The 10,776-nt window shown below is 40.0% G+C and overlaps 1 protein-coding gene across 1 annotated transcript in view; it reads left to right on the top strand.

Moving 5' to 3' along the window:
• The window catches only part of LOC138001146 (cubilin-like), a 43,652-nt gene that overhangs the window by 22,025 nt on the left and 10,851 nt on the right, over positions 1–10,776 (top strand). The window contains exons 17-24 of the mRNA XM_068847808.1: positions 817–942; positions 2,679–2,813; positions 3,970–4,092; positions 4,567–4,689; positions 8,438–8,560; positions 9,073–9,195; positions 9,541–9,663; positions 10,634–10,756. Of these exons, the coding sequence (XP_068703909.1) occupies positions 817–942; positions 2,679–2,813; positions 3,970–4,092; positions 4,567–4,689; positions 8,438–8,560; positions 9,073–9,195; positions 9,541–9,663; positions 10,634–10,756 (999 nt within the window). The remainder of the gene's footprint in view (positions 1–816; positions 943–2,678; positions 2,814–3,969; positions 4,093–4,566; positions 4,690–8,437; positions 8,561–9,072; positions 9,196–9,540; positions 9,664–10,633; positions 10,757–10,776) is intronic.

Below are 10,776 nucleotides of genomic sequence, written 5' to 3'. Positions count from 1 at the left end.
TCGACTACGATTCGAATGAGCAACTCTGCAGCATGAAGATGCTATTTGGAACAACGATATGTTATGTTGTTGTCGTAACAATAAACCACCTATATTTCGACCGTGTATAACACAGCCTTCTTCAGGTTGAATCGGCGTTACAATCCGTTAGACGAGATATATATGACGAAAAGCGTGGTTTGGCTTCCCATCCGGGCCCGCTGTATTTAGCCACAGCTGTTGCGGTGTCCCTGCCAATGTTCTTCTGTACACGTAATTGTTTTGTTTGTTTATTTGGTGAAGCAAATAAAATAAAAAATATAAAAAAGTAAGAGACGGCACGCTCTCTTGAAACCTTGTGCGTTTTTTGGCTTTCAAAGGTTCTTTTGACCTTTCCTTTTCAGTTTATTCACATTAGGGCCGCTTATACGAGAGAAAATAAGCCGCGGCTTACATAAGACGCGAACACCCCGTATAAATGGTACAAAATCTACGTTCACAGCTTTCTCAAGCCGCGGCTTATCATGGCCTGGGAGTTTACACTCGAATAAATAGTTCCTTTTGCGTATTATGTAAGCCACGGCCAGAGTAAGCCGCGGCTTATTTTCTCTCGTATAAACGGCCCTATTATCATTTACCTTGTTGAATAATTTGCCAACGGTTACATCGTCCAAACGATTTTGTCCAGCTGTAAAGAAGTGCATTATTCTAAATGGTCTCAGTTTCTGTCACCTTCATGTTGCCGGAATGTGTTTTCAATCAACTTCTATGGCTATGGAATTTAGGGCTGAACTTGATAGCTGTTCTTTACTCTTTCCTTGTCCGTTTGTTCAATAGATTTTGATGAATGTGCCTCGAGCCAAAACAATGACTGTCATGAAGATGGCATTTGTTACAACACAAAAACTCACTTCTTGTGTGGATGCAAACCAGGGTTTTTAGGGGATGGTACAAATTGCACTGGTGAGGATTTGTATCTTTCTTCTTCTTCTTCTTTTAAGTTAGCACAGGACTTTGACATTTCACGCGGGCACGATGTAGTTGCTCATTTGTGCATAGTTCCATACGTGATAAAACACAAAAACTATTGCACTTTACTTTAAAACTGGAAAAACATTAGCGGTACTCTTATCTATTAAAACTGTTGGAAACCGTTCACTGAGATCGATTTTGGTCGCTATGCTCCGTGCCGGCATGTTTTTCTTCTTGAAATTTCAGTAGCCCCGCATAAGAAACCCGATTGAAATGGCTCAACCACATGCCTAATTGTAAAGCGAGATTGTTCTTAATCCGCATTCACCGTAAACAGTTGGTGATGAGAAGGGGATTTGAATCCAGAGCATGCATGCGCATGGACTCCAGGTGCCCTGGAGAGTTTTAATTTACTTAGTGTTTCTGTAGGAGTTTATAACCGCAATTTACCAGGGCGCGGTACTTTTAAGGACTAGCAGCAAAATTGTTATTAACACTAAATAAAGTTTTACAGGCCTGTGTATTGCGGATTTACTCTACAGATTTTTCACACCAGTTTTGCTCTTCATCAGATTACCAAAGGCAATTGGGAGCTTAAGCGACTGCGTAGCGACTGCTACCAGAATGTCATCTGACAAAAACACCTTGGCCACATTAAAATCATTTCATGCTGGTGAGGCTGTGTCACAACTATCCAGTAATATCGTCGGGTGCCCCCCGGTCCTTCCACACAAAGTCCAATCTTGTTATTGTTGTAGCAGTCGATACGAAGAGAACGAGAGCTAAGTCTAACACAAGCATAGCGTGGAGAACCTATATTTTCGCTCTCTCTCTAAACCGCTTAGACCTAATACGATTTTTTTGTAGAAGTTAACAAGTTCATCAGTATTCTGTTTTCAAAGGCATTGCCCTGGTCTGAATACCTTTAAAGATCAGTGTAACATAATGTAAGTCTGTTTGACAAAAAAAATAGACACCCTCAGTTGACTGGGTAAGAGTTCGCTTAGTAAATGCATTCTACTATGTGCATTCAAGATAACTTCAGACCTTTAAAGTGCCCCTGTGATCAAAAAAACCACTTCCTTTTTTCCTTCAGATTTTGAAAGTGTGTTTGCTTAACATCTAACTGGCAAAATTTTGAGCTTTGATTTTTATCCAAAGGCCGTTTACTTTGAGTGTAAGTTTTGGATTACACGGTCCGCCATTACTCACGTTCAAAACTGACCGATTGGACCTCAGACGGTTGGATCCAGGGAAAAGTGACGTCAGAGGCTCAATAGCTTAAAATTTCAGCGTGTGAACGCAGCTTATTATATATGCCGAGCGTGAGTTTAAAAGTCTGAAAGCCCAAAACCCCCGTGCTGCATATTAATTCTGCGGCGTACACACGTATTGCATTCTTAAACTAGTGAGCCTTTGACGTCATTTTCTCCTCGATCCAGCTCTCTCAAGAACATAATGTTAGTAATGGCGGACCATAAAATAGGAAAATTACAGTTAAAATAAAGAGGTGTCTTTTTGAAATCAAGGCTTAAAACGTGAGTCACTTAGTGCTTTGTTAACATAGTTTTGAAATCCAAAGAAAAATATGAATTGATTTTTTGGTCACAGGGGCACTTTAAAGATCCATTCAATATTAATTGTTAGCATCATTGAATCGTCGTTGGATGTTGACCAAAATTTCTTGAAAAGAAAGCAATTGATAATGAACTTTTGAAACATTCCAGACATTGATGAATGTACGACAACTAAAATGGCATACAAGCACAACTGTCATCAAAACGCCAGCTGTAGCAATACTCATGGATCATTTGTCTGCACTTGTGTGTCGGTGTATACTAAAGATGGGAAAAATTGCACAGGTATAATAATTATCAATTATTATATCCATACTTTTTGTCTAAGCATACCGACTAGGGAATTGCCGAGCAGAATAAGTTCGTTGTTTTGTTCTCTTAGTATGGGAAAAAAGTCAGTGTTTTGTAAAAACCTCCATTGAATACTGACTGGCAAAATTATCGAAGTTTTCGGCATTTGGAGGTAAAATACTTTAGTAGTGAAACATTAGCTGGCATATCTTGGAGAGTCTTGAGCGCGGGTGGTATATGTCGAATTTGAATTATGTTGTGACTTTTGGTGGTAAAATGAGGATGATTATCGCAGTTGAAATAGTTTATTTACCTCATACGGGATACAGTATAGGCCTTTAGATCGGCGGACGAGTGCGACTTCGAGTACAAATTTTCCGTTCTGAGCACGCGCACTTCGAAAAATGTGGGCCTCCAAACCTAATGCGCATGATCAGAGTGGAAAACTCGTACTCGTAGTCGCCTCGACCTCCGATTTAAAGGTCGCTAATGTGTTAGCATCGACAACGAGTGCGACTTCGAGTACGAGTTCTGGGATTTTTATTATTGCACATCCGTACTGCGCAGCCCGGTGTGCTCAACTCGTTCCGGCAAGATGGTCTGCGACGACTCAGTTTCATCGAAAAGTCGTAGCGGCAAGTACTCGACGAGTTTGTCAAAAGGAAATTGCATTCTCTAGTGAGAAGTTGGCAACTTACCAGCTCCCAGATGGCTTGATAACTATGGTCACGGTAGAGGAATGCAGCTACATTCATGGGTTCGAGTACTACTTCAAGCCTACTGTTTTAGGTTTACTTTGCAACTGATTACTTTCTCTGAACTGCGATGATCATTTTCGCTTACGGTTATTGTGAATTTTGTTTATAATTTGTTTTATTGGAATGATGAAATTCGGACAAGGCTTGCGTCCACGGTCGTTCAAGTCGCGTAAGGATCCCTTTGATAGAGAAAGGGCCCTAGACTGTCGCCCACTTTCCCTTGGTCAACTACTTTATCGCTACCACAATTTCCCTCGTTTTCATAAGTATTTTTTCCCTGTTATTCAGATATTGACGAATGTGAGGTTCTTTTCCTGTTTAGGAAAAAAACTGAAACGCCCAAAACGTTGATGGTTGCATGTTTCTTGCTTACATTTTCACTTTTTATTCAGACATAGACGAATGCGCTTCCCAAACTCATAATTGCCATGCAGATGCCAATTGCACCAACACCAAAGGGTCATTCTACTGTACGTGCCAGACAGGATACTCTGGAAACGGAGTAAATTGTGATGGTAAGTCAACATCCAGTGGAAACAGCCGTTTTAAGTGTTATATTTTAAAAATTGCCAGATCCCCCTAGATAGTTCGCAAGGCGCCTTGCGGCGCCAAAAATTCCACGTCCTATGTTTTCAAAAATGTGTCCGCTACCTTACAGAACTGTCCAAAACCCTGTTAAAGGGGCTGTGACACGAAATGTAACCATATCCTGCAACTAAGAACTAGCAACCAAATAATAACAAAAACAACTACTTAAAACACTGAAGGAAGGTTTGAACAAAATAGCAAATACAGAAAATGGCAGGAATGATACAATACACACTTTATTGACCACACCCCCTATGGAGCGTCGCACCGGTATCGCGGCTCACGGGTTCAAACCCCGTTGAAGTCCTGAAATTTTCAGGCTTCTCTACGCAATTGTTAAAATTGCGTCCATAACTGCGAAAATCATAGCTTCACTTAATCTCAATTTATTACTATTGCAGATGTAGACGAATGCGCTTTGGAAACGGATAAATGTCATGTAGACGCCACGTGCAACAACACGAAAGGGTCTTACATCTGCACGTGTCATGATGGATACACTGGCAATGGAATAACATGCACAGGTATGTACAATCGCTTCAAAACAATTATATTTTCGTGAATGCGCGAAGGACAATGAAGGAGCTGCAGTGGTTAGTGGGGGCCATAGTCACTCCATGGAGCCAATATTTTTTTAATAAAGAAACACCGTACCTTCTCTCCCGGCTGAAATTTATTAAGGTAACTTTCAATCAATTTTTAATATCCCAAAGCATATCATTTGCACTCGTGAGTTGGCCCACAGGATACTTTCATTTATTATATTTTCGCATGAAGTAAATTGTTATTTTCATCAACTATTTAAATATGGATGAATGCTCTCTAAATACTCACATGTGTCATGAAAACGGATATTGTAACAACACCAAAGGGTCCTACTACTGCACCTGTAATGCTGGATACACAGGCAATGGAATTTATTGTTCCGGTAAGAGGCCGTAATATCTATTTACTTAACACTGGTTAAACGTGCATGAAATTAAGAACTCGTGTTTGCTATAGTAAAACATTGCTGTACACTTACTAATCGGGCTTTTGATAGCAATTAAAGCTCTGCAAAACATCGACCGTCGATTGACTAAAAGTGCACAATGTCTTATTTAGCAAACAAAATATGGATCAGGAGTTACTCGCACTTCACCCCAATCAGTTTACTATATATGGCTTTAGGTTGTTTTGCAATACTAACTCATTTCTTCAGGATTTTAAGACAAGCCTCGCTTTGTAAGGTAGGTTACATTGTCGTTGGAACTGGCTTTAAACTATTGTTTCGTCAAAAAATGAAACTAACATTGGACACTATACCTCTTTCTGCAAGTTCCTTGACAGATACTTTAAACTTTGGGCCTTACGGATTAATATCAGGCACACAACTAAATAAGAAGAGAAATAAAAGGTAAGGACGTAACTATTGCTAACACAGACGTAGTTTAATTTACTGTGTGACAAAGGCATCCTTATACAACGGACTTTTTCAAAAAAGTGTCCAAGTGCATCCAGTTGAGACGGGATTTGATTGACTAAAGCTGTAATTATAATATGGAGATTCCCAAAAGACTTTTTTCGGCGTTGCGCTTCTTGACCTTAGGACGACAACCGATGATACCGCCGCGCTTCAAGACACGTTCTGACCACTGGTTGAATTTGTTCCTGGTAGTCCCTGGTTCAACTTCTCAGCTGCACTTGCAAATAGCCAACTGGTTTGCCTCCGACCGGTTGGGATTCTCAACAGTTGTTGTTGAATTTTCTGTTCTGTTCTGTCGTGATTGTGTTTCATTGGTCCTGAAAAGCCCGTGTGGGGAGTGGTCAGTTATGTAGGTATGTATGTATGTTTACGTAGGGCGAAGCGCCAGCAAACTTAGGGAGAACGGCGTATTGTTGGAGCAGTTGGAACGAGACGGTCTGCAAATACGAACTAAGCAAAATAAAACTTTCTTCCTCTATAGCAGTGCCGGGCATGCAAAGAATAAGTGTATCCCTATTTTCGCACAATATTCTGGATTGAGTGTTCTAAGGATATGTCATTGCAGATGGTGCGATCAATCATTAGGCACTCACGAAAATCCTAGCTTAGCTTATACATGCTGTCGTAATTTGGATTAGAGACTAAGGCCCTTTTCAAACGTCCAACTTTACATGTGCCGAATCTAATGCAAATGAGCGAAAACACAAGATTTTCCTCATTTGCATTAGATTCGGCACATGTAAAGGTCGACGTTTGAAACGGGCCTTATAAACTGGTGCCGATAGGTTACCAAAAAAACCATTTATTAAGATAGTAAATGGTGAAACCAGCCCATTAATATTAAAACACACAAAAAAGAATCAAACCACAAGGACAAGACCTTGAGAAAAATCGATAAAAACCCCAAGCCTTAAAGCTGTGCCATAGGGGCTCTACAGTACGCATCACTTACTAAGTACGTGAGAACGCTACTCAAGTTCAAAATTTACAGTTACCCTGACTCAAGTGCGTTTAAGGCTCCTTCATCTCCACAGAGTGGATGGGACACAATTTATTGGACACCTACCGCAGAATGGCGGTCTCATGGCGTCCATTTGCAAACCATGAGTATGGAATCTCCCCAATTTGTGCTCCAGCGCTAGAACACTAGACACTTGTGTAAAGTTCCTTCGTGTTTTGGCGAATTTATTAGCAATCACACAGGTGTCGATTGTACCAATGCCAAAAAAGTCATTCTTCAGAACGTGCCAGCATGGCTAATCAAAAAATGGAGTCACGCTAGTAAAGATGAGCTGTAGGGTCTGTTAAGCTGTCAATGAATGAAACCTAAAAGCTACGCCTAGATGAAAACAACGTTCAGTAGTAAGCAACGCTCTTTGCACAGCCATAACTGCTCCAGTTTGAAATATCGCTCTGAATTTAACTTGTTCATGTGTAGTTATAATAGGTAATTGCTACTTTCTTCAAACTGGATCATTTTCTCACCTGAGAATGTTTAAGGCGTCCCCGTAGTTTGTCTCATTAATAATTTTTGAAGTAAAACAATGGAAGCGTTTTATTAATTAATTAATGGTTGTATATCTGATGTAACGCTCTCCTGATTTGCATACACGGTTTCGTTTAATTTTCTTAATTTAGATTCTTAATTTTTACTGTAAATGATAATAATGTGATTTTAAAATTGAATGTTATGTTAACGCTACATTGACTCCCATTCCGGTACGAGTTGTCAAGTCGTGGTGGACTGGGACTATTGACGCATGCGTTGTATTTATAAATATTCGTCAAGATGGCGTCCGGTAATCGATGGAAGGTCATCCCTGTGTCAATATTTGTGTCGGCCATGTAAACGCGGTATGAAATTGACAACTCGTACCAGAATTAAACTCGTACCGGTATGAGATTTTACAAGTAAACACCCCCTTACAAAGCGTGAAGACGAAGTTGGAAATGCAACTGTCATAATGAGGCTATGTCAATCAAATACCAAAGGGCTGTTTCATTGTATATTCTGACGATTTCGTTTGTCAAGGTAAGATTAAGCATTATATATTTGCACTTTACACTGAGTTAAAACTCCTGATCCATGCGGTATTTCAAAACAAGCCGCAAAAGTTCATTCCAAGTTAATGGAAGCGCCCTCTGCTTACTTAACGCATTTGTTCCCTAGTCTTTCAATACAGCTAGAATCTCTGTGATGAAATGCGCGATCACATATGGCATTTGTGATAATTTTTTAGCAATAAAATCCACCTGATTGTGTTGTGGGGTTAAAATTCGCAACATTTAGTGTGAACCCGTCTCTCACAGACACTCGTTTGTTGACAACATTATTAACAACCGCTTCTCGCAAACTTTCCTCTTGTTTCCGAGTTGTTCGCACTTAAGATAGTGTTTTGTAGCGTCTTCAATCAGAAATTTGACCTAAAAGTGACAAGGAAGAATGAAACACAAAATGAATACAGGGCGTTTAAAAACCTTATGCCTCTTATTTTCGTATTATTGCATCTCACCTATTGGTTGGAAGCCATCGTGGTTGCGAGTTGACCGTGATGCCTTTTTTCGAGGTCCCTTTAAACTGACCAATGACTAAAATCTTTAGCAGCGCAGGAGAGGTACAGAAAAAAGTAACGAACTTTTGAAACGCAACGCAGTGTATAACAATCGGACCGGTACCAGTACCTTTTCTCTCTGGAGTTTCTTACTGTGCTTTATCACGGTATCCGCTATTTCGTACAGCTTCGATCTAACAAATAGTTCTGTCAATGAAATAACTTGCATTCAGGTTCACATCCCTTTATTTGCAGACGTTGAAGAATGTGCCACGAATATACATAATTGTCATTCTGATGCTAACTGTACCAACACTGATGGGTCATTCCGCTGTAGATGCCAAACAGGATTCAATGGAGATGGAAGTATTTGCGACGGTATGCAGTCATCACAAATTTACAACAAAAAGGAAACAGAACAATTGTCTTCATTTCAAGAGGTTACAATTGTTATCATGTGTCTTTGTCAACGGCCATTGAAAGTGGCTCGGAAAACAATGGAAGCAAACAACGAAAAATAAATAAATAAATAACGGACTCTGAAGACAGTAAAGCTGCATCCTAGAAAGTAAGGCTATGTGGTTTTACAGAGATGCCTGCTTTAGAATAGACATCGATGTTCAGTACGCACAATCCTCAGTCACTTTATAAAAACGCCAACATATTTAAGTGCCGTGATGCCGTATTGAAATTGGAAATGGACTACGTACTTACATGAGTGAGAATGATACGGAATTGACTGTATTTCCTTTTCGAAAACAGGTGGAAAAAAGACTATGAGAAAATTAGAAAATGAGAAAATTGTCATAGATTTATAAAGTTTTTTTTATTTTTGTTAAAAATAAATCATCTTCTCTATAAAAATTTGACAAAAACGTATTTTATTTTAGATATCGACGAATGCGCTAAAGATACCGATAACTGCCACGCTGATTCTACCTGCACCAATACTAAAGGATCGTTCCATTGCTCGTGTCGCCATGGTTACTCAGGAGATGGGATCAACTGTGTTGGTAAATATACCTGTGCAAACAAATACATACTTTTGTTGCTGATCAAGAATCCATAGGCCATTACCCTTGGGTTGGGTTAATATACCGTTTTATCGTCAGAATCCTCTCTAACAACAGCACAGCGACTTCTATGCCGGTAGTATCACAGAATTTCAAATATACCGAGAACTGCCCAATTTTTTTTTGCGAACAAATGAATGATTACTCCAAAACTGAAGGACACTTGCTGGAGTTGTACTCTTATAGCTAGCAACTACATTAAACCGCAAATAGGTGCTGCTGGCTTAGGGAGAACAATAGAACCTCTAGGGACTAAAACCGTATTATTATATTTGCCTACTGCAGTTATTGATAAGTGTGGATCTGGGAATCACAATTGTCATGCTGACGCCAACTGTACCAATACCGAAGGATCGTTCGATTGCACGTGCCATACGGGATACTCAGGAGATGGAGTCACGTGTGTTGGTAAGCTTTGGGTATAAAATAAGCAGTCTTAATTAATGAAGAGTTTTAGCATTGAAGTCATGAGACTGAAGTTATTATATGCTCCGTTTTTCCCATTTAACTACATAGCACTAGTTATAGCTGTCGCTAAAGTGCCAACGAGCCAAGCTTGCGTGATCTGGCGCCTGGCGGCTGCAAACATCACGCGGCGTACTCGTGCTTAACTCTCATTGGTTATCGCTACGGTCAACATTTCATCGCTTTGGTCTACATTACAGCTTTTGGTCTACATTACACTCAAATTTGAAGCGCTTCTGAGATTTCGTCCGCCTAAAAATCTTCTCGCGGCTCTATAAGCTGCCGCCTCGCCAGGCCTTCTGTCTTCAGAAGGCCTGACTCGTTGGCAATTAATAAACTTAAGTATCTATGGAATCATTGCACTTAGCACCTAGGTCGACCCGTTTGCTTTCAAACATCGTGCTACAGATCGTCGCCATTGCTGTCGTTTTTGTCCTCGATACCCATGAAAAACAGTTCCCGTGTTCCAAGTCGTCGCTGGGCTCCCTCTCCCTCTCTTTCATTCTTCCGACACCCACTTATTTGTAATTTGAAATTGTGAAATGGTAAGCATTAGTCAAGCTGTTAACAAGCCGCAGTGAACAATAAAAAGCTGAATAATCTTAAATTTGTATAAAGGGGAAAGGACTTAGGTATTGATGAGTAATTTCCTTCACAATCAAACTGCTCGACCATGCCACAATTTCGCTTATTTTAATTGGACGTGTCGAGTAAGATACTCTGGCCCAAGAGAACATTTCACAGGTAACCATCTTAGAACAGCAGTTGCAGGGTCGCCTGGAAGTACACTTGGTTATTTCATTACTTATTGCTTTGTTTATTTTTTCTTCTTTTCCTGTTTAGGAAAAAAACTGAAACGCCCAAAACGTTGATGGTTGCATGTTTCTTGCTTACATTTTCAATTTTTATTCAGACATAGACGAATGCGCTTCCCAAACTCATAATTGCCATGCAGATGCCAATTGCACCAACACCAAAGGGTCATTCTACTGTACGTGCCAGACAGGGTACTCTGGAAACGGAGTAAATTGTGATGGTAAGTCAACATCCCTGAAA

The sequence above is a fragment of the Montipora foliosa genome, chromosome 4 (assembly GCF_036669935.1).
Source record: "Montipora foliosa isolate CH-2021 chromosome 4, ASM3666993v2, whole genome shotgun sequence".
In the NCBI taxonomy this organism is placed as follows: domain Eukaryota; kingdom Metazoa; phylum Cnidaria; class Anthozoa; order Scleractinia; family Acroporidae; genus Montipora; species Montipora foliosa.
This window is presented reverse-complemented; position numbering and strand designations above follow the sequence as displayed.